This window comes from Xiphophorus hellerii, chromosome 23, assembly GCF_003331165.1.
Source record: "Xiphophorus hellerii strain 12219 chromosome 23, Xiphophorus_hellerii-4.1, whole genome shotgun sequence".
In the NCBI taxonomy this organism is placed as follows: domain Eukaryota; kingdom Metazoa; phylum Chordata; class Actinopteri; order Cyprinodontiformes; family Poeciliidae; genus Xiphophorus; species Xiphophorus hellerii.
Genome location: NC_045694.1, coordinates 13,867,968 through 13,892,941, shown reverse-complemented (window position 1 = coordinate 13,892,941; position 24,974 = coordinate 13,867,968). Strand labels below are relative to the sequence as shown.

Genomic DNA, 24,974 nt, shown 5'->3' with positions numbered 1-24,974 from the left:
CCAGGAGAGATTACCTCTTTAAAAGGCAGAGGAGCGTGTTTTGGTTTCCTAAAAATAACATGTTGAACAATCAGAAGCACAGTAGTTTTACACTTTCCGCTCAATCCTCCGTAAACTAACCTTAGAGAGAAAGAAGCTCTGGTTCTTTGAAAAGCACTGCTGTTAATTCAGGGAGGATTTTCTCTTCTCTGACAATGGTTTTCATTAGGGCTGTCCCAATTACAATACGTTTCACTGATACTGATCTGAGTCATTACATTAAATTAATGCCATGTATAGGTTTGAGAACTACAGCTTTAAAGTGCAGTAAAAAGCACACAGCATATGTGTCAGCAGCCTTCTTCATGGTCTACATTTGTATTGTGACTGCATCCCACTTAACTAATTTATCGTTGCTAACCTAGTGCATGCAGTCTCAGTATTTCTTGACAGCGACAGATATTTTGAACCAAGTGGAGTTTCTCCAGGACAGAGTTTTGTTTCTACAGATAAATCTAACCGGACAAATAAGACTGTCTTCAATAAACTTGCATCTTTCTCTTGCCGACTGTGCTTTTATGTGAACCATTTGACTTAAAGTTAGGCTACCACTGGCTTGTTTATGTTCTGTTTTGATGCTGGTGGTTGGTAATTCGGCTAGTAGCAAACATTAATATGGTTCCAAGTAATGGTGTACAGACAGATGTTTTTTTTAAAAAAATCCTTTTTCTTCTGCTTTATAAACTTTGCTTTGATTGTCATAAATTTTAATGACTGATGTTTCAGCTGGTTTTGTCTCCGACTGTCTGAATACAACATCCAGAACAGGTTACATGACAGACATACGAGGCTGCAGCATCTGGTGCATCTCATTCATTGTACACAACATAGGGAAAACACAATAGTCAGTTAATTTTAATATATCATGTGATTAATTGATTTATGGGTTATTGTGACAGGCCTAGCTATCACTGTTAAAACTGGTTTACCAAATGGCACAGATAAAAAAATCATAATTATAGGTACCAAGGTTTGAGCTTTAGCGTTGCCTTGATTAAGGTCCTGTTTTGATAATTAGCATCACATAGCAGTCTACATCATTTTCACCAAAGCTCCTGATGTTAACTGGTTATTTACAAAATGATGTCTGATCAATACAGTGTTAAGTGAGTTTCTAGGCACCGAGTAGTAGCTTTCCACCCTGTGTTTCATATTTCTGAAATATTGTTTGATTACCATGGATGATGAATGTGCTTTGTGTGGTATTTTGTACTTAAAAAAATCAAAGAGAAATTAAGTATTATCTTACAATAAAATAATATATACAACATAAAATATTCATATTCAGAGCATCAAAATAAATTCTCAAATGAGTTTACTTTTTCATCCATAAAAATTATTTGTATATAGATAAACAATTTACTTAGATTTACTTAAAGTATATTATTTTTAAATTTTCTTTGATTGTTCATTTTATTTACCCAAACACTATTATGAGTTAATCACTTTATCTCTTTGTTCCAGGAGTTCTGCATGTTTTACTACATTAGACTTGAGACTTGTTAAGAAATCCCGAAAGACCATTATTTTCATTTTAAGGTTTGCGAAAGTTACTGCCTAACAATTTATGCAAGTTTAATATAACTGTGTATATGTAATGTTATAACTGTATAACATATTTTATTTGGACTCCTCGTAGTTTTAAACTTAGGTTACCTCATTTCAACACATTCATACAGTATGCATTAAGTATCATGATGGTTATTTATTCCTTCAATCTAGCCAGCTATAGAAATCTCAGTTTTCAAGCCAAATCTAATTAAATCTATATTTTGCTTTGAGCTTGTTAGTGAATAACATGAGAAAATTTTATTGCAGTTGCCAAAAACAAAATGCAGCTATTTTATCAGAAACTACTCATGGTTAATAAAATAAAAGAATAAATTGTTGGAAGAATAAATAAATAAATGTCAGACTTACCCATTAAGGCTTAGTATGAAAAATATGAACATATTTTATGAACAACACACAAGTTCCTACAGAGACCCTGTTACTCCTGAAACTCTAATGAGATGTTTTTAACACCTTAATTACTTTTACTGACTTCTGTAATATCTCGGTTGATATTACTGCATTTTTATGCCCATTATCTTTTCATTATAAGTCGCCAATGTCCATTTAATATTATTTTCTTGTCAATATTTTTAAAATGCCCTGGCAGTATGTTTAATCACTTTATTCTTTTTTTTAAGCTATATATCATCCTATGTTTAAACTAACTTTTATATTCTTGGAAGCATGATTAGGTCATTTCTTTAATCAATCAATCAAGTATGTTTGTGTAGCATACTTCAGTTCAAGGCAGTTCAAAGTAATTTACATAATAAAAACACACAAAAAAGCCACAAAATACAACATACAGTCAGCAACTGAGAAATCGGTAACAAAAATTACATTTTAATGAGTGGCATCATCAAAACCATCAAAACACATCAAACATGTTGGTCAATGTTCCAGTTATTATGATTCAAAAGCAACTATAAACAGGCAGCATTTTAGTCTTTATTTAAAGAAACTCAGAGTTTCAGTTGTTTTGCAGTTTTCTGGAAGTTTGTTCCAGATTTGTGGTGCATAGAAGCTGAATGCTGCTTCTCTTTAGTCTTAGCTCCACTCCCCACTATGTTCTTTCTATGCAAATTAAATGTTTTAAACTATGTTTAGTCTTCTGTCCCAAATGAATTTGCTTTCATTACATATTTCAGCTTCACTCTGCACATAGAAATCAGTCTACAATCCACAAACCGGATATCACATTGCTGCTGTTTTTATGAATAGGATGATTTATATCACTACATAACCGCTTTCTATAAACTGCACCCAGTAAAATGCATTCTTTCCCATCTGTTTAACCAGTGATGCTGCTGAATGTAAAACAAAAATGCACACACATATCGTCACCTTGAATTTACAGTCAGGCGTTCAGTTTAGGCATTAAGACCCTTCATGAACACACACACAGGCTCTGGCTTTAGTCTGTTAAACAAATCCTTCTCAGCTTCATCGTGTGTCCTTCAGGAAGGAAAATGAGGACAGTTTTATTTGTTTCTGTTTGCGTTTTTGCAAACTGGATGAAAATCTCCCAGTTGGCTTTGTAGTCTACTTACTGTGGGATGAAAGTGAACGGACGAATGTGAGCAGCGGAGCAGCTAATGGCTTCTGATGAATCTATCTCTGTGTAGTCTGTGTGTGCCTGATGAAAACCTTATATTTCTAAAACCAGTGTTCACCAGGGGTTTCATTTTGCTCATAAGATACAGGCACTTAGTGAGTGGTGGTTAATGAAAGCTCCTCAGCTTTGTGTGAAAAAAAAAAAAGGACCGACATAAAACATGCCGTTTGCTTAATGGGAGGTTTGTTGTCCGCTGGGAGCGTAATGCTGTACATATGCAGTGTTGACCTTCAAGAAGCATTTTCACGATGTACTTAATTTTAAAAGGTAAAACCATTCTGAGGGGGATAATTATTTAGTCATTTTAGTTCTCCATATTGTGCCAACAGTGGAACTCAACATTATATCTTGGCATTGCTTGAAACAAAGCTGGTATTTAAAAAAACAAACTGAAACTGGAAAAGAAAAAAATTATCTATATATCTTAGTAATAGCATCCAAACTCCAGGACCAGAATTTAAATAATATAATGGTTTCTACAGGAGCAATAAATTAGAACACCATCCAGACGTTACTTTATTTCAGTAAATCAAAATGTTTGAGAAATAGTGGCATAGGAAATGCCAAATGCCAGCCTAATCAACGTGTGTCCATTATACCTACTCTATGGTTGGTCAGGACTCCTTTTGTATGAATTACTGCATCAGTGCAGCCCAGGGGTCTGCTGAGGTGCTAAGAAATCCCAGGTTCATTTAATAGTGTCCTTCAGCTTTTCTGCCTCATTGGTTCTGGTGACTCTTCTTCTTGACCCCATAGATCCTCTATGGTGTTCAGGTCAGGCCAGTTTTCTGTTCGTTCACATACAGTGAAGTCATGGTCACTGAAGCAGGGGTTGGTACTTTGGCAGTGAAGGAAGTTTCCAAGTTCTTCTGGGAAATGAAACCAGGATCCCCATAAAGCCCATCAGCAGAGGGAAGCACAAGTTGCACTGTCATCACCTGATAGACGATGGCGCTGATTTTGAACTCAGTGGACCAACGCCAGCACACTTTGGCAACTTCACACTGAACCTTAAGCAACTTTAATTCTCTGGCTCTTCATTCCTCCTCAAGAGTCTGAGACCTTGCATCTCCAAATAAAAAGTCAGATTGAATTTATTTTCAAGACTCTGGACCAATGAGCAACAGTCCTCTGGACCAATGAGCAACACACTTTAGATGTCCTCTCTCAAGGAATGTAACAGTAGAAGCCAACATATTGGAAACACATGGATTTAATATTTTATCCACAGAGGACTCTCGCACTGAGAGGTAATTCCTGCTGCCTTTTCGGACAATAAGCGCCTGAGAGGATTACTTCCTGTTCCTCCCAATGTGGAATGATGGGGAATGGACTGTCTGAACAGCCGAAGTTTTCCTCCAACATGTCATTCTTCAAGTCCTTTCACAGTCACTATTTTTGGATTAGACTCTGCCGAAAAGACAATGGTGTTGCACAGACTAGAGTTCAACGACTTTATGAACATGGTGCAGACCAAAGGCTTCAACTTCAGTTCAGTTTACTGAAACTAAAATAGTTCAGTTTCAGTAAACTGAACTGGCAACCAAATCCTTTTAATCTGAAGAATTGGACAGACCTTTCCTGGTATCTAAGTTTTCTTCAGAAAATGTTCTATTATTTATTTACAAAACTCACTCATAGACAGGAGTGTTTACTCACGACCATTATTGATTTTTGAGAGGAAAAAAGATACGTTTATACCTCTCCGATGAATCTATAGTCTGCTTTGGTTCAGTTTACCCTCTGCCCACCTCTTCCAGTGCCTTCCAGGTCATAACTGATTTACCAGAACAGCGACTACTGGGGATGCGGCTGTGCAGCAAACATGACCTTGTCATGCAGTGAGACACAGATGGGGACGGGGCTCACTAGTCAGTGGTGACAAAAGTTTAAAAGTAAAACACGGTGCTGGCCTTTCGGTAAATAAATCAATGATGCCCAGCAGTAAAGCTTTGTTCTCCCAGGTGGATAATGGTTTTTATGGGTCATTTAAGAAACTAATCAGTGATATTTAATTGACTGTAGCTGAATGATAGACCTTTCATTGATGCTTGCTTGTGCCCTCACCTCTGGCCCAAAGTCAGCTTGGGTGGGCTTGAACAATAATAATGCTGGTGTAAATAACACAAGACTGGATAATCAAACAAACTCTCTTACCTGGCAAACATAAAATGAAACAAGAGCAGGGACTTAAGCTTATGTGTGGGAAGCTTATCAAAGACATGAATTTGAATTAATAAATTCATATGAAAAAATCAGAAATAAATGGCAAAGAAGTCATGCTTTTGTTTTTGGTTTGTGTTTGTATCAAGTTGAACAGTTCATTTTCTTTTTAATGTAGGGGTACATTTACAAAGTTATAGTTATTTCTGATTTAAAACACTACCATTGTTTTAAAATATTAGTATCATATTATTATTGAAATAAATGGATTAAACAAATCCATAGCTAAATAACAACAGCAATAAAATACTAGTAAAACATAAAACAAATAAATATTTTTTCAGGCTCGTTTCCTTGCTCTCCACATGAATTCTAATATCTCTTTCCAATCTGCTCTGTCTTTTCAGATGATTGGCAACCATCCTAACCAGCGGCTGATCTGCTAACGTGAAGGATTTTAAAGAAACTGCAGCAGAACTCTTCATTGAAGCTCCATACCTGCGCTGCTCCAGGTGGATTGAATACAGAAGTGAATATCCACTGAATTTTCAGATGATTTGTGTAAACTAAAGAGGATAGTTGGACTAAACTGAGGGACAGCAGAAGAAGCTCTGTCCATCATCTCTTAACATCTTAACTACTGTTATCATCAAACTGTGACATTTATATAATCATAATTGTGCTTATAAAACCTAAACAAGAAATCAGATTTTCTCCTTTGAGGACTATTTGCTGCTTCTTCTCATCTCTCTCCCCACTGCGCATCAATTAAAATTACAACCTGCCTCTTCAAAGCGAGTGTGACATGGCACTGTACTATTTTAGCATGACCTAGTGCTTGCATGAGGATCCAGGATTGCTTTTGACTTCCAAGAAGGACCCTTAAGCTCCCAGCCATCTTCTGACTGCCTGCCTGTCTGCCCGACTGTAGCATTTGGGTGTGGAGGGTTTGTTTCAGAATTAAACCTCTGGACACCCAATGAAGATGAATTAAGTTGGCAGGCCTGAAAGCTCCATAACCAGAAAGAGAGAACAAGCTTGGCAGGAGGACTAACACCCACCCAACACACACAAATGTGGACGCTGTGGCGGCTTTGAGCCATGCTGATATTGCTACTTGTGGAGCCCTGGAGAACAGGCTATCATCATCCCTATCATCATTCACCCAAGCTGAGGAAGATTCAACAGCCCAAAGGAAAGAGGCTACACATCTGAGCGATTCAAAGAAGACTGTGAAACTGTGCTAACACAGAGAGATCCAAAGCAGCATCCTCAATCACACGCACAGACACTATAATACTCTTCTCCACAAATCCCCGATACAGGAAAAACAAAGCTGCAGGCGGACGTGAAAGACACAGAGACTGAGCAGGTTAGAAAGCCCTCGGCAATCACACACCGGGTCGATCAGACCTTTTACACAAACGTCTTCGCTGTGCTTTCATCACATTGAGATTCACTACACCTACGGGTCGTTTTCTGCTGCATTATAAGAAAAAAAAATACAAAGACACACAAAGGCTCAGTGCTTCAAGGATGACCTTTCCTAGAACCTGTTTTAACTGTGGGGCATGTTGGTCGGCACACATTAAGTCAAAAAGTTGAGGTGCGCCAAGAAACTGGTTGATTATACAATCTACTAACCCTAACAATGATTGATCTCTTTTCTGCTACTATTAAACACGCCACACCTAAACTGTAACAAGTTACACGGATAACAGTCTTCAGTGTGGAACTCTTTTTCAGTATTGGTGAAAAGATTTCCTGACTAAATGCACAAATGCAGGTTTTAAGTGAAAATTTCATTTATTACAAAACACATATCCAAACCAACCCAGCCCAAAGTGAAAACTGGTTTTCCACTCCTTATGGTAAAACCTGCCATGAAATGTTTGCAATAGCTGGCAAAGAGTGAAGAAATTTTTGTTTGATCTTTGTTTTAATTCAGCCAAATCAAAGGGTTTTAGAACCAACAGCCTGTTTCACATCTCAGTAGGATTTAGGTCTGGACTTTGACTAGGCTACCCCAAGCCTTTTTAACTTTCTTGGTATTTTGCTTTTAAGCATTTAAAGATTGACTTTGTGAAATTTTTATCTTTAACACGCTGCAAAACACAAGTTTGTTTAAACTCGATGCAAGGAACTGATGACCCGACAGCAGAAGTCATGATATAATAAATTTCAGCAAATTGTCCAAGACTGGAGGAAACAAAGTAACACCACAGATCACACTACAATCACCATGTTTGTAGACGTAACGTTTTTTCCCCTTGAAATGCTGTTATACTTTTTCACAGCTCTATATGGCAGTAAATCTGCTCAAATTTGAAGCTGGACACAACTTGTTTACTTTGAATGGATCTTGCAAAAATTTAAATAGTATCTGGTGATACAAACAAGACTTAAGTCGCTATAATCTGTCATGTAAAATGAAAAAGTAGAAATTCTGTTCTCTTTAGTTGGTTTTATTTGTACAGAAACTTCCATTCCTAACCTTTAGGATTTTATTGTATTAGTATATTAGATAAGCATTTTTTTCCAGACACTTTAATTAGAAAAAATGCATACAGTAGAGAAAATATACTTTGAAAGGTTAATTTATATTTCTTAAGGTGAATCAACTAAAATCAGTTTCTGAATGTCAAAATTCGCAAAATTGGAGACACAGAATCTCTGATCAGTCCATCTCTACAGTAAAGATGAGAATGAGGAGTGAGAAAGAGAATGAGGGAGTAGGAGTAAGAAAAGGAGGTAGTCTGCTGCATCCAGATCTCTGTTACTAAGGAAGAGAGGAGAGGAGCTGAGGAGTTGTAGGCAGGGAGACTAACCCCCTTCTGATTGATCCAATCTCAGTGTGCAGGAATCAACAAACAACTGGAGAGGAAACGATAAAAGAGGATTAGAAGAAAATAGAGACAGTGGAAGAGAGGACAAGGATAGTTCTGTAAACAAACCTTAAAGTGGATATAATGACAGGTCATGAAGGGAAGGCGTGCGGATGGGAGAGGTAGATGGTGTAAAAGATAAAGAAGCAGAAAGACGAGACAGCAAGAGATCGAATAAGGGACGGCGTAGGACAGAAAATCTGAGGATCATTAAAGCAACATGTCGATTGGAAACCTTGGCATGTGGGCGAAAACACACAAACAAGCTTGTGCCAAGAGGATATTTATGAGAGGGAAGTGGGGATGTTGTGGCACTGAAACATATGCTAGTTGATATTCATAGAGCATCCCAATCTGGTCTCAGCTCCTACCTTTACACTCCCTTTATGTGCCTGTGTAGATCTGTTGTACTTTTTCTGTCTTCCAAACCAAGATTTGAGCTAAAAATAAGATTATGAACAGAGAAAGTGAAGTCAGGGTTAATGCCAAATTCTGTGACACAGACACTTTTTCGCCCTGATGTATCTAATACTGTGTCAGGCAGAGACAGGAGCTGGTTGTTGTAGATACAGATCTCTGTCACATTTTCACAGAGACATGCAACAGAGGCATATAAAAGTACCAAACACAGCTATTTTTACACCTATCTAACAGAAAAAAACAACACCCAGTCAGGGATTGGATCCATTCTTCTTTCTGCAGCGAACTCAGCTGATACCGACTTCAGTCTTCACTGCCAGAAACTCATTTCCCCTCTCCTCCCATGACTGACTGTCCAAGTCTCCATCTGTCTCCTCACCCCCTTCCAACCTCTTCATTTCTTCTATTGTCGCCATCTCTTGTTTGCTTTGCATGGATTTTGACTGCAGCCGAAGGGCAATTTTGCATCGAGCACAGAGTTCACACACGAACACACATGTGGGGGGCAGAAAAAAAACTTGCCTTTGGAGGATTTGTTTATCAAATGTGCTGTCAAATCATGTCAGCCCTTTCCCATCAGGGCACATTTTCCAGCCTCAGGCTAGCTGAAGACAAAAAGGGTTATTGCTTAAAATGTAATTTCAACAAATTTGTTACTGTACATGGCTCCAATTGCACATATAGTTGCACTGAAATGGAAAACAGAAATGGTATATTACTTGGATTGTAAACATTTATGCTATTAAATTTCAATCTAAAGATTTTTTTTGGGTGTGGGGAAACAAAATATTGAGCAAAAAACATACAGTGCTAGGAAAAATTATTTCAGCGTTTTCTGGACTTTAAATCTTGTAGATTGAAGTAATTTGAATATATGAAAGACAACCTTAGTTAATCCAAATCTTATATAAATAAATTTAATTTAAGTGGAAACATAATTGGCTCTTTGTAATAAAAAAAATAATAATAACCACACTAGCCAGAAAGTAACTGTTTAAGGTTCCATTAAACCACAGTAGCAGTAATTACTAACAGATAGAGGAAACATGGAACAGGGGGGAACAAACCTATGGTTATAGGCGTAGAAGAGTCCAGTCTAACAAAATGACTCCAAGAATGCATTTATGACTCATCCAGGGGGTCAAAATAAACCAGAGCAAGATCTATAGCACTGCAAGCCTTTAGATCTGCACCTAGATCTGCAGTGCTTTAGATCTAGGTGATTTAGTCAGGTCAGTGCTCAGGATTCAATAGGAAAGACACTGGCAAAAACATTGACCAGCTCCAAGAACAAAACTACAGCAGACCAAAACTAAAAACAAAACAAAAAAAACACACACACAGCCCACCTCACTTTCACAGAAAACATCTTGGTAATCCGCAAAACTTTGGGAAAATATTCAGGGAGTCACTAGCAAATAGAACAACTTTTTGAAAGGTGTGTCTTGTGTTACAAAGGAAAAGAAACAAACACCAAACCATTAAACACACATATTGGTAGTAGAGTGATGTCTTAGACAGCTTTCCTTCTTCAGGACCTGGACAACTTGCTGTAAAGAATGGAATCGTAATCCTGCTATATCAGAAAATCTTGAAGATGATGTGCGACCATTCAGCAGGACAAAAACACACTGACAAGTCCAACTCTGCTAAAAAAAAAAAAAAGAATAAAAACCTGAACAATATAGAAGTCTGAAGTGGCCTAGACTTGTATCTAACTGAGATATTCCGCCTTGACCAGAAGTAAAAGAATTAAACAAAAATAAATAAATGTAGAAGACAAATTTAAACAAATAGTGATGGTTATTGTTGCCATTAACAGGGATAAGAGGTAGTCCGTCAGATAAGACCAGATTAATTTGGAAAGCTTTTTCTCTCTAAGAACTGAATTTTGTTGGGGGGGTTTGTGTTTTACATCTGTAAGTGAGACAGCAGTTTTTAAGAATGCTTTAAAAATATTTCTATGAATGAAAAAAGGTTTCCAGACACACTTGAGAGTGCGTCTGGAAAATTTACAAACAATAACCTCTTGATGAAAACGTGCATTATTATGCATGTCGTAGAATTTAAAGACTGCACATTACGTGCACTTAGTGCTCAGTATGGCTATTAATTTGTGTTCACAGTTCACAAAATTGTCATGACCTCAAACAGACACATTATGCATCAGAGTAAACCTTCAAAAATCTGTGAAATTAATGTTTCTCTGTTGAGTTATCCTCCTTTTCTGCCAGGGTCAGAGCTAACACTGTCACAGCAACTTTGATACTTGTGTTGTTTTCAGATCCATCAACTGCACCGCAGCCAATTAATCTAATCTCCGTCTCCCCGATCTATCCTCCATTTCATTTTTGTGTCACGCGCTCCAGTTCTGTTAACCTCAGAAAATAAAGCCCTCTTCACTTATTTCCCCCCCATTTCAACTGTCACTGTCCAATTTTCTCCATTTCTATTGTCTCTTTGCTTTCTCCGATTCTTGTGATCTTTATCGCCGGTCAACCCACCCCTCGTTGAACTCACTGGATCTAAATGTCACTTTGTCTTCTGGTTGGATGCTCTGACCCATATAGAACTGGACAGTTTCTCTTCAGGGTGCCTGACTATTCTATTCCCAACTCTTTTCAACTCTTGAAATAAAAGGCCTCACTTTTAGCCAGCAGGTGGGAATTGAAAACTGAGCATCTCAGAAATCACTTCAACTGTCGGGTTTTTTTTATTTTATTTGAATGTAATATGTCAGTACCCCTTTGGCTTTAGAATGATTGACCTATCCTTGTGTTAATATAGCTTTTCCTTCTCTTCAGGTCAGGAACCTTTCACCAACATGGCAGCCGAAAGTCTTGCTGAGCTCCGCGATTGGCTCTTTCTCCTACTCCTGGTCCTCACTTTATTGGCTGAAGTGCTGGAGCTGGCGGCAGCTGCAATTGCCATGGAGACAGGCGAGGGAGATGAGGGAATTGTTTGTCCCTCCGTGTGTCGCTGTGATGAGGGCTTTGTCTACTGCAACGACCGTGGCCTGAGCATAATCCCTCCGTTGCCATTAACGGCTGCTATCCTCTACTTGCAGAGCAACCGGCTGAGCAACGCCGGGCTGCCACAGTCACTGGAACGCAGCACTTCTATACGAGTGATATACCTATACGCCAACCAGCTGGATGAGTTTCCGATACACCTTCCTCCATCCCTAAAGGAGCTTCATTTGCAGGATAATAATATACGAACGTTACCGCGATCAGCTTTGGCCAAGTTACCATTACTAGAACGTTTACACCTGGATGATAACTCAATATCAACAGTTAGCATCCAGGATCGAGCTTTTTCTGGGACTCCAAGGCTACGACTGCTGTTTCTGTCTCGGAATCACCTGTCGAGCATCCCAGCAGGCCTTCCCGCATCACTGGAAGAGCTGCGACTGGATGACAACAGGATCAGCACCATCCCAACGCATGCCTTCCGCGGTCTCTCCTCCCTGCGACGTCTGGTCCTGGACGGAAACCTGCTGGCCAACACACGGATTGCAGACGATACCTTCTCTCGTTTATCTAACCTGACGGAGTTGTCACTGGTCAGGAATGCTCTACAGTCACCGCCAGTCAACCTGCCTTCAGCTCACCTGATACGACTACACTTGCAAGACAACGGGATGACCCATATTCCGAGGGCAACGCTGGATGGGATGAAGCGTCTACAAAGGTTGGACCTGTCAGGAAACAATCTGACCAGTCTGCCTCGAGGGATTCTGAGAGACACCGAAAGCCTGGAGTTACTGCTGCTCCGAGGAAACCCCTGGAACTGTGGCTGCAACCTTCGCTGGCTTCATTCCTGGCTGCATGGCCGTGGGTCAGCAGTGACAGTCAGAGGCCTAGTCTGTCAGGGGCCAGAGTCTGTACGGGGCCAGTCGCTCAGAGATCTAACATCACTAATGGAGCAATGTGAAGGCCCCCCAGCAGGCTCTAGTCCTGGAGAAGTGGTGAACCCAGTCGAAAATGATGGAGGAGGTGAAGATGATGTTGGAGAGGGTCAAGTAGTCCCTCATTGGACCACCACAACTGCCCCTCTATTGGTCCCCACACAAGGTTCTCTCTTCACTCTGCGACCTAAGTGGCCAGGTCTCATTATGCCCCTGCCTCCAGGGGAAGGTGGACAAGTATCTGGAGAGGCCTTTGAGTTGACTGTTAAACCTCTCTCTTCAGACAGTGTCCTTGTGAGTTGGCTGTACCCACAGCCAGCACCCTCCTTCCGCTTGTCATGGCTAAGAATGGGAAGCAGTGTAGCTCTGGGCTCAATGACAGAGACTTTGGTTGCTGGAGAGAAGAGGCAGTACCTCCTTAACCAGCTCACTCCACGTTCCCGTTACCTCATCTGCCTTCTGCCACTGCGACAGGAGGCCTCCTTTGGGGGATCCAGCATGGGCTCATCTCGAGCTGGCAGCATGGACATAGACAGTAAAGACTCAGCTCCAGCCTGTGCTCAGATAGAGACTGGAGATGTAAGCTCTGGAGGGGACGGTGCAGACAAAGAGGGACAGGACTCTGAGCTAACAGCTCTGCCACTAGCTGGAATTATAGGAGGTGCCACAGCATTAGTGAGTTTGCTTCTAATCTTTGCCATCTTCTGCTGGTATGGACAGAGATCAGGTTACATGTCTGGGGACTCGGGTTCATACAGCAGAGGCCGGGGTGGGAAGCATTACGATGACTACGTAGAGTCAGGCACCAAGAAAGACACTTCCATCCTGGAAATCAGGGCTCCTCCTGCAGGCTTTCAGATGACAGCTATGGCCCATCAGTCCCTGCAGCCTAAGCTGGAGGATGTTACATACATCCACACCATTTTCCCTTCCTCCTCCTCCTCTTCCTCCCAAGCTAATGGGACCTACCGGAGCAGCCATGGAGCTGGCAGTCTCAATGGCACTATCCTCAGCCAAGCCAGCCACCATCATGTCACTTATGGCACCAACCGTGGCTACAGAGAGGGTGGCATCCCTGACATAGACTATGCCTACACGTGATGACGCAGGGCACACTCCCTGAGCTACCAGAGCCCTGTTGGCTGGTGGCATTTTGCCCTTGGTTTCCAAAGTACCCTCTGTGCCTCTGATGGTTCAATTCTGATTGGTTTGCTAAGTAGATGATGATGATGATGGGACAATGTTAATAAGCAACAGAAGTAAGAGTCCCACTATACTCTTCTGCTGTATCCTACAAAATACAGTAGGCTCTTCTCTCGGCACTGCTTATTGTTCTAAATGGTTATGTTTCCTCTTTTGGATATCTCAGTGTCTTTCAAACCTACTGCTCTTCTCAGCTCATAATAATACATGGTAAATTATTTGAGGTTGATATACTAGGCTTAGCTGATTTAGCAGGAGATATATTTATAATATGAGGAAAAGGCACTTGATGTGTATAGAGATAGCGCTCATATCTTCCTTCTAACTGTAAGCTCTGTGCTGTATAGATAAAACGGGTGACAGAAAGGAGAAATCAATGGTTGTTATAACCCACAGATGACAATGCATCATGGCTGACATGAAAAGATGTGTTCCTTGCTCCCTTCTTTCCTCTGGTTTACTCCCCCAACCGCCTTTTAATTTTTCCATCTTTCCACCTCCTTTTTAGTTTTGTTTTCCTTTTTTTGGAGCTGAAGCTCTTTTCCTTTCATTCCTCTCGTGTCTTTTGTGGTGCTGTGAGCAGAGGACGACTTTGTTCTCGCCAAAGGAGCTGACAGCAGTGATAACAGCTCTGACAGAGACGGGAGACACAAACCACAGCATGGGTAGACTAATGAGTGGGAAATAAAGGGGGGAGAGTGTGTGTGAGGAGTTGATGGATAGATGGGTGGATGGAGGAAAAGAAGATAAAAGACGACAAGGGGAAAAAGAGAAGGGTGCTGTTTGGTTGGGGGGGATGTAGTCTCTCTGAGAGGTGGCTTGCTTATGGCAGAAAGCAAGGAAGGAGAAGAAAGACACAGGAGTTAAGTTAAAAAAGGGCGTGTGACCAATGAAGCGGCAGGAGGCGAAAAAGAGGACAAAAGGAAAAGAAGATCGAGGGGAAGAGGGCTGACAACTGGAATAATGTGACTTCTTCATCTTAAAAAAGGATATAATTTTGCCCGCAGCGTGGCCACTGCTTCCAACAAACATGAGTGATAAAAGACTGCATGATTCTGTCAAAAACTTGATTGAACTTTGTTTGATTTATAGAGCGAAGCACATTCCAATAAATAAAACAAAGCGAAAAGAGAAAAGAAAAACAAAAGGCAAAATAATCTCCAAGCAAACAAGACAAAAAAAATACTCTGAATTAAGAAGAACAGCATGAACCCAGTTTTTAATTCGGCTTGGTCTTATTATTAAATTATCTTTCACACAGTAATGAAAGAAACTAATCATGCATCTTATAATAGTAACCCATTTATCTTCAAGAGTAAGGCCAAACTTTTTTTTATTTGGCAATAACTTGGAGCAGCAGATCATTTTTGTGAAGGAAATTATAATGACGGAGCTCTTATTACTCACATTATGAAGCTTGGGGTTGATTAAAGACGTTTGTTTTCTTTCTGTTATTGTGATTCAGGAAAAATAAAGAGGGGGAACATACTAATAAAACAATATCTATTATATTAAATGTGATTTTGCATTCTGATATTAATGTGTTCTCCTACAGCCTGGTTGATCATACAAAAACCACAGTATTTTTGGATGATCAAGTACCATGGGACATTCATTTTTAAAAAAGCACATTTTCAAAATGTTGTGGAGACATCATAACAAAGTAGGACTTTTTCAGTTTGTTGTGTTTCTCACAAGAAAAAGGAAAAATAAACATATTAGCATTGCATGTGTGAATTAAAAATGTCCACAATCCATGTTGGAAAAATAAACACAAAGATCCCCTGAAGACAGAATTCAAAAAGGGAAAAACTGAAGTTTCTCACCATCCCTAATGTCAAAATCCAATATGGCTGCCATAAGGAAGTTAGAGTGAGGAGTTAAACTATTAAATATTATTTAATAGTGTTTGAATGGACAAAATGCCTACATAGTTGTAAGCTTATACTGCCAAAAGTAATTAGTAAGGACACTGAGAACAATTGGTATAGCCTAATGGTTTTCTGACTTGCAGCTCAAACATGGATCATGGATGTATTGGGCTTGAGGCCTTCTCCAGATGCAAGTTCAGACTTCATAAGTAAATTAAGTGCAGCATAAGTGGCCACTTTCACTTTTTGTCGACTCTTTAGACATTCCCAACTTCTCTTTTTATGTAGTATTTCATTATAGATCAATGATCTTGAACAGTTTTATGGGCTGTTTGGGCCTTCAAACTCTTCACTTCACACTTTTTAATAGTTGATGTCAACAAATTTCTATGAGTGTCTCGAAAGGCAACTAAAGTGACACCAGTTATAAAACCATGGATCTAGTAAACCAACCCTATCAGATTTTTTTATGTGATCTTAGATATGTTCAAACACTAAATATAAAATAGAGTTTTTAAAACAATGGAGTTCATTTTTAATTAAAAACACAATATGATTGTCCAAGTCCCAAACTTAGGAAGCTAACAATAACTTCAGGTTTCTGTAAACCAGACATTTACATAGAATTCATAAATAAAGACACAAACTTCTCTCACAGTAAATCATTTGAAGATTTCTCTGTTTCAGGTCAGTTAGTGATGCCAAAGTTATTTCATATTTAATAAATTCCAGAATAATGAGAGTTTTTAAGGCCTCTTTTTAATTTTCTTTTTCTAATTCTAGTTCTGTTTCCCATGTCACTATAGGACTCTGGGAAACAGAACCCATCTCCGTCTTGAAAGTCATTGTGATAGGGCATTCCCCTGATGTTTACACTTAAATATATTTGTTTAAACAGATGAATGTAGCACCTTCAGGTCTCTGAAAATTGGATCCAGCGTTGAAGATTTATGAAGACATTTAGCAAATACCGTATGAATAACTGGGGTTTTCCTAACTGACCTAAAAACTGAGGGAAAACGGGTGTGTCTTTGTATACAGTATATGTATGCAAATGTCTTGTTTCAACTTTACATTTCACATAAAATGGGAAGACATTACTATACGATTTGGATTATCTAAAATTGCAGCCTCAATTAATTCTGCGATTAATTGCCGAATCCATTTTAACTTGTATTTTTTTATTAAGTGAAAGCACTGAAAATCAGACAGTTTTGTTAACCTAAATTATTTAAGATGAGCTGATAAAGTGTTGGCAGAGAAACATTTGTTGACTCAGGATGTCCAGTTTTATGGCCTTAGATAAGCATAGAGGATCTGTTAACAGCCCGACCGCTTCACTGTGCATCTCAACACCAACACGTCCACAGGAAAGCAGCCCCTTCTCTCTGACTGCCTCTCACTGAGCCCACCAACAGACCCAAATGCAGGAGGAACTTTGATGGAAAATCATTTTTAAACAGCCAGATTTCCAGATGAAAGAGAAGGGAGGATAGAGAGGGAGAAAGGAGAAACTTAGATACAGCCTTTAAGTGTTGAAACCCGTTCCTTCTTTCTTTTGGTTGTACTCTTCTGATTTTCCTTCCTGTGTTGCTGTGTACCGATGATAATCAAGGAGCTCTGGTGTGTATTTTTTAGTTTCTTTATATCTGTATTTTTTTTTTCTTAAAATCAATTTTTGAAAGAACAGTAAAGCTACCATTCATTCTTTCTAGAAAATCTTTCCTTTAAAAATATCCTCAGATGTGATAATGAAAACACTTATGTATAGACAAAACCGAGTGCAAAATGCTTTTTCATTTATTGATCTGTCGTCTTTTTTCTACGCGGATGAATAAAGACTTGTGAGAGGAAAACCGGTTTTCTGTGTCTTCTGTGTGTGTGTGTTTGTATGAATTGGGTGGATCATGAAAGTAACAGCAAAAGGAAGAACATACCAAAAAAAAGCACCATGGTGGCTTAAAAAGACACACAAAAAAGAAAATTCAATGGTAGACTGAGATTATTAATATGATTTACGACGAGACGCTGCAAACCTTGTTAAATCACACACACTGGATGAATACATCAGCTGCTTTATGATTCAATTTGGAGGAACCCGACAGACCGGAGTGAAGCCACGCACTTATTTAAGTTTGCATGCGTGTTTTATGTTTTAAAGAAGCGAGGCTGCGTGTGAGAGCGCTGCTCTGCTATGTTTGGGTGAAGACATGTCTCTCATTCTAAGTGAGTGCTAATGCTTGTGTAAGCATGGATCAATATAACGAACACAAGAGTGTATAAGTGTCCATCTTTGACTTACTGCTTGTGATGGGCGTTTGAGAAGGAAACATGCAGAAAGCATGAAGAGATTGCTTCGTGTTTAAGAGCTGAATTATACGACAGATTGAAGGATGTGTGATTATTATACTTCTGTGTTTGAAGCTCACTGCACATTACTCTCTTTGCTCTTAACAAAGGCCTGAGATCTCATCAGTCACTATGCAGGCCTTTTTGATTTTACTGTCAAAGTCCATTATTGATCCTAAGGCCCTCCACCTTAATTATTCTAACTGGCATTACACCCGAAGAATAAGATGCACACCCAGAGACAGGCGTGCCCGTCGCTTCAGTCTGAAATTTAATCTCACGCTGCCACAAATGGGATCAAAGGGGGAGTCTTCCATTAAGTTGCATCTACTAACACATCACTTTTCTTAAAATAATTAATCTGGGAGAAAGACTGCTGCTGAAGCACAACAGCAATGTGTCACGTTTCACTGTTTTCTTTTTAAATCTATTTCATTCTCCGTGTGTCGCCTCTTTGCTTTTGACAAATTGGGCCGCTGATGTGCAGGAGAGCAGGTTTAACTTTGTGTTTTCTGCACCACCGTGTTGTGAAGGGTGATTTAAGGCTGCACAGTAAGGTAAAGGAACCCTCCAGGTGTTTGCATGGATAATAGGCCTATTTAGTAAAAGGTCAATTTATTCCCTCTAAATGCGCTTGTTTCAGGGTGGTCAAACAAATTCTTGATCCAAGTATTTTTACACGGTTAGTTTGAATGCAAATTTTCCCACAAATTGCAGGTATCCATCAGAGAAAGCTGCATGGCGGATCACACATTTGCATTTTCTTTTAGACTTTGAATTTAAAAAACAGTAGTCTATGATAGAGCACAACAACAGTTTAAAAAAAATAAGGGCACTAAACAAATACAAGCACATGAATAAATATTGTTATCAAATGGGGGTGTGGGCATGTGGGGGAGTGTGTGTGTGTGTGTGGTAACTTCCCAAAGAACTGTTTGGAATCCAGTATTTGTTAATTATTATAGTCAAAGCGTTAACACTTTGATTCCTGTGGCAAATTAAAAGCCACTGGATTAACTGTGGTTCTATTTACTATGAAATCATAATAGAGCAAAATGCTTTATTAAATAATGAATGCTTGCTCTAACCAACATTTTCAATTGTATGAAAATTTTAATGTATTCTCTATATACAGTATTTTGTCCCAACAAAAAAAAATATAAAGGCTCAAATTTGGTGTCGGCAGACCAAATGTGTATCATTCTTGAGCTGCAGTCGGGGGACGAACAAAATCAGCACAGGAGTCAAAAACAGCCCCAGGACCGCACTTTGGACACCCCTGACACTGACCATTGTCCCTTTTCTAATCTCTTTTGAATGGGGTTGCATCGAGTCCCACACACAGTAACTATATCAGCAAAACAAAACTAAAATGTTTGACCAAAACTCAAGTTGTGATGTTGCAAATGAAATAGAAAAACTGCAATTTAAATACAAATTGGTCTTTTCCTTAATAGAAATTCAAATTTAGATTTTTTAGATAACACACTAACAGATGAGGAATTTATATACCATACTTTATATGACAATGTAAAAACTCAGCTAGAATTATTCCCTCTGTTGCAGGAGCTGGTGGATAATATCAACAAACTTCTAAAAACCTAATCCAAAGCAGAGTGACTATTACATTTATTTTCGTGGCCAAAGTCACTCAGTGTGACTTTGATTTTTCCTCTTGCTTGCGGCCATCACGACCTCTGACTCCAAATAGCATCTCTGTCAAATTAATTTTCTGTTTTTCATTACATCAAAACATCTTTCCTTTGTGTTCACCCTGAGTCATATTTTTTTGTTTACTTTTCACAGGATCATCATATAGTCTTCGTCAGAATGCATTTTCGCCCGACAAAAGAGACACATTGCATTTTAAAATAATCCATTGTTGCTTTTCCTGTGTTTATGTCCTAAACTGACAGGATAAAAGGTGATTCTAAAGAAGCGTGAACTAACAGGATAACCAACACTGACAGGTTTCTTTTCACACAAACACACAGAGAAACAAGTGACACACCTCAGAGGGATGAAGTGATATAACAGCAGCAACAACAAAAACTTGAAGCCGCGGTGGTCTTTTGTCGCTTTGGATGGAAGGGGACATGAGCGAAATAAACAAGGCAGGGAGCAAAGCAAGACGGCCTCTGGGGCGTTTTGACAACGCAAACTGTATAAATCAGGCTGCCTATCAGAGAGAGAGACACTTTAGTGTCACTGTTAAAAAAAAAGAAAAAGGCCTCTAGTTAAAAAGGAGCAGAAGCTGTTCCAGCATAACAAAACTGTCCTTTGCAGCAGCCATCCTCTTTTCACTTCAATCTGCTTAATTCTCAGCCAGTTCACTGCTGCACTTTTTCTAACCTTGCTAGTAGGCAAAAGAGAATAAGATACTAAAGAATATTAAATACATTTACAACTTTAAGTATTCTTTGCTGCTGCTTCCCTCATTATCATACTGGTCTTGAGTGAGTAGCATGCTCTTCTCTGCCTTGTAGTTTAGTATAAACCCTTGGATATTCAGTTCCGTCAGCCCTCCACATGGTTAATCCATAAAGAGAGGAAGAACTCCTCCAAAGCTTTGACTGAAGTCGACCTGCCTCTCCTGGGCCGGACCACCCAGACACCTCGGCACGTCTCCTTTCAGGAAACTTGTGATTCCTCTGGAGCAATGACTCTCAGCCTTCCCTTCAGCAGAAGTAGACACATCTCAGCTCCAAAAAATTAATAATTAAATTCCAAGGAGCACTGTAAATTATTCATAGTGTTAAAAATGCCAGACAGTGAACTGAGAACAGAGCAGAGCTCCGGCACAAACACTGACAACTCACTGCCACTTGCTGAACTTCACTCCAAAATAGAAAGCAAATGAGAAACACAGAAGTGTTGATAATTAGAGTCCAAACCATACATTAACACTGAACTTTTTGTCAACATTTAGCTGCAGGCACAAATAAAAGGGACTTTTAAGTTAAAACAATGATTAGATCAGCTTTTCTGCTTCAGTAAGCTACAAATAATTAGTTTTGATTCGCTTTTTTTTTTTACCAGGTTTGCTAGAAGCTGTACGTCAAAGTTTTAGTCAGGGGACAAGGACACTTCCTCTTCCCCATTTTTCTTTTTTATCACCTTAAATCTTGTTTTAAAAGATATTTTTTGTGGTATAATCCCTCCATCCCCCACTGACAGGAGAAAGTTCCTAGTGAAACAAAAGTTCTGATTGGCCACAAGGGCTGGTTTTAAACCAAGTCAGTAACTGGGTTAAACAAAAAAAGTGAAGCCAAAAGATGCACCCAACGCTCTCTGTGCAGCCGCGCCCCAAACCCCCAACCAGCCCACTCTAACCCAGAGGCAGATGGGCAGTTATCGAGCAGCATGCCAAAGACAGGATCCTCTGTCTCCAGGCCATTATTGAGCCAGCCTGGAGCCTAAATATATTAATGATAAAAAATAAAAAGCAACAACAGAGTTGGAAAAGGCAAGAAATTAAAAGAAATAACTAAAAACATTAGAAAATGTCACCAAATTTTTCTTACTTTTCAATATTCATAAAAGCACTAGGATGGAGAGCGACAGACCGTCAGCAGCAGAGGAAGAAGTCATCAGGTGCTGCTAACGGATTGAGATCTGGGCTTTGTGACGGCCACTCCAAAAGCATCAACTTTTCACTTTGTAACTGATTTTGGATGTTTAACTCATTGTTCATTTGGAAGAATTTGTATGTGCCCAAGCGTCAAGTTTCTGTTTGATGTCTTCTGATGTTGCTACAATATTTCTAAATAATGTTACAGTGAATCTGCACCAAGTAAAACCAAAAAATCGTGAATCAGTATACTTTTCCCCAAATAATTTGGAGTTGCGCCAAAAAGAAGAGGTGCACTGTAATCCTAACTAAGTTAAGACAGAAAAGATTTAGTGTGATTTAAAGTCAGACAGTGTAAAAAAACATCTGGTTAGAGCTGTAAAATAAATGTCAGCACTTCCCTTCTGGTACAGCTGGTGCACCAATTTCAGAACACATACCACAGGAAATGGCTAATTTAGATTTATTTTAATAAACTCAGACTTGCAGATTTCTATGTGTTCAAATATTTACTTGTTTGTTTTTGCATATTAATAATTTCTTGCAAACAGCTTTCCAATAATGCTCTGGTTAAGCACCAGCGCGGCTCTCTAAAAAGCCCCAGCATACATTGTTGTAAGAAGTCTGAGGTGGATTTTGACTTTGGTTACGTCGAAATCCTGTTGTAGAAACCAGCATGTTTTCTGCTCAATATTTTTGAAACTTTCACTCGTATCACAGTTGGTGGGATTCATTCTTGTATCGATTTGTGTGACACTGCTCCCTTTTCTTCCCTTTCTTTGTCCCCTTGGCTATAGACTGAGCTCAAAGGTCTAATTATAGAGAAGTAGCGGTGCAGCGTAACCAGTTTTAATATGGTGAAAGAATACTTAACACGTCACTGTATGACAAACAAGTTAATGAGATTCTTCCTGTTTTAGGTCAATGAAGCTAAAAATGGAGGCGCTCTATTTGCTTTTTCACACAGCTGTGCTCCTCAAAACCAACAGATCAGCCCATCAGTCAGTCCAGCTCTAAGGGCTGGACAATAGCAACAACAGGAATTAAGTGGATAACAAGCTCCTATAAATAGTCTTGTCATTTCCTAAGCTCTGATAATGCAGCAGACTCGACAGCACGCACATCAGGCAACATTTCACAATAATGTCTGATAGATCGCAATTACAGGATGGTAATTGTGCACATTGTGTGCCGTGTGTACTCCTTGTACCCTCTGCATGTGCGTGTATGCAATTATGTGAGAAAAGCATCATCTGTGATGAGGACATGCGAGTACACAAAGAGCCTCACTTGTCTTGTCTTCGCGAGCTGAGAGAAGAAAAAATAAAAAGAGAGGACGAGGACTCAGGTCTCCTTTAAAGCCCATTTTAGAGGCTACAGTTATACGGCCCGTGTACTTAATTCACTAAGCCATTACTAAAAAGATGAAAGAAAATTGAGGCTTAATGTAAGGCTGCATTATACTTTATCATTTAAATAACACTGCCTACAATGAGGATAATCTTCCCCCAATGTGTTTTTAATTTCCATGTCAAATTTCCTTCTAATCCCAACTTCGATGCCTTAGTTTAGTCAAAATTATTTGCACAGCTCATTTAATTAATGATGAATGCAAATAATTAAAGTCTACATAGGAAACATCCCTCATTAAAAGGTGGAGAAAGTAAGTCCTAAATCTTCATAAAACTTGTTGGAAAACTCAATTCACTCATAACTGGAAATGCAAACGCTGCGGAATAATTAGAAGATTAAATGAACATAACAAACAGTAAACAAAATGTCACTTCTTCGTGCATCGGTGGCCTTCACATAAAGCTGGAACTTGGAAAAACATCTCTTACGATTGATTTAAAACTTCTTTTGTGTTTAAAACACAGCATGACCAGACAGCAGTTTTCTACATTTCTGATCTACTTTATTGAGCTTCTCTATTTTACTTCATCTGATCAATGAGCTCCTACTGTTCGCTGGTCACAGTAAAGGTTTACATCAAGGCTTTTAAAATCCATGTTACCAGACGTTTTAGGTTTATTTCTGGCCATAAGGTTACTTTTTGTTGAGTTATTTAAAAACAAAAAAAAAAAAAAAAAGTCAAAGAATTGTCTAATTGGACAACTTATAGCCCAATCATGTTAATTTGTTGTTTAGTCAGAGTAGCAACTTGTGTTTATTGACATAATTGTTTTATGAAATGTAGAAATCACAAAAGATATGCAAAAGAAAATACAATTAAAGAAATGAATTTCAGCTCCACCAAAGTCAAATTTCACTGTTGGGCTTTTGTGCATAATTATTTCCATAATCAGCTTAACTCTCTGTGGTACAGCAAGCTAAAGATACTTGTGAATAACATTTATTTTAGGACACCAGTTTGTAGATCACTGCTTACATGGCATTTGTCATAAAAACAGTTACTCTGAACACGTGTAGAACCTTGCTGGTAAAGTGATATTACCAGTTTCTGTGTAGGGAATAGATGATTCCTGTTCTGCAAGATAAGAGTGACGTAAAGGTCTTGTACAATTGCTACAGTCACAATGCTACAGCTGAGAGGAAGTGCTTTGAGTCCCAGTCTTAGGTGACATATGATCTGCATAAATGTTTCCTTTTTCTTGGCTTAGTGTTTGGCCCCCATTTATATATTACAGTTTCAAGTTAGATCAGTTGATTTCCTGCAAGTCTTTCTGGCAAGTTCGACTGACTGATGTTGTAGGTGTATTAAGGTGCACATTCTGTGCAAGTCATTAAATCTGTTTCCACTTCATCCCATTTTAATCTAATTTAGCTGTGTAGATAACAGCAATGTGTAAATATATGAAATGTTGACATGACAAACTCATAAAAAATTATATGCAATTTTTAAATGCAATTCATTTTTAAGCTACAGTCCCCAGTATTGAATTTTAAGAAACTGATGTAATTCACTTTCCTTTAACGCAGCTCTCATGACTGAACTGAGGCCTATTTTTAATTATTTCCAGTTCCATTTCATCATATTAAACAGAGTGAATACCCATCCTTCTTAATGTACAAATATATAAGTAATATGGGTTTCACTTTGTCATGTATAAACATATAATTTCAAATATATAAATAATATTTATTATTTGTAAGTGCAAACTAAATCACTTATTTGGAGAAAGATTTATATTCTAAATACAGTTAAAATTTGTTTATGGGTTAATGAAAAAAAGAGTAGTAAGTGGCAAACAAACATTTATGTGCATCGTCGCACTTTTTAAAATTTTCTTTAAAGAAACAGAAAAGGTTTTCTCATAATAACATGGGTGTGCAACTTGCAGTTCTGAAACTACATGTGGCTTTTTATGCCTTGCAGTGACTCTAGATAAAAAACACCATGAACTGAGCAGTGTTTTTTACATAAAGCTAACGA

The 24,974-nt window shown here is 38.7% G+C and overlaps 2 protein-coding genes across 6 annotated transcripts in view; one reads left to right on the top strand and one right to left on the bottom strand.

Annotated features, from left to right (window-relative positions):
* The window catches only part of flrt1b (fibronectin leucine rich transmembrane protein 1b), a 54,786-nt gene extending 37,268 nt beyond the window's left edge, over positions 1 to 17,518 (top strand). For 2 of the 3 annotated variants that reach the window (XM_032554724.1, XM_032554725.1), the window contains exons 2-3: positions 5,779 to 6,743; positions 11,481 to 17,518. In XM_032554724.1, the coding sequence (XP_032410615.1) occupies positions 11,501 to 13,687 (2,187 nt within the window). In that variant the 5' untranslated portion in view covers positions 5,779 to 6,743; positions 11,481 to 11,500 and the 3' untranslated portion in view covers positions 13,688 to 17,518. The remainder of the gene's footprint in view (positions 1 to 5,778; positions 6,744 to 11,480) is intronic. The other variant, XM_032554726.1, reaches the window with a different exon arrangement.
* macrod1 (mono-ADP ribosylhydrolase 1) overlaps positions 1 to 24,974 on the bottom strand; it is a 181,108-nt gene that overhangs the window by 135,887 nt on the left and 20,247 nt on the right. The window lies entirely within an intron of this gene.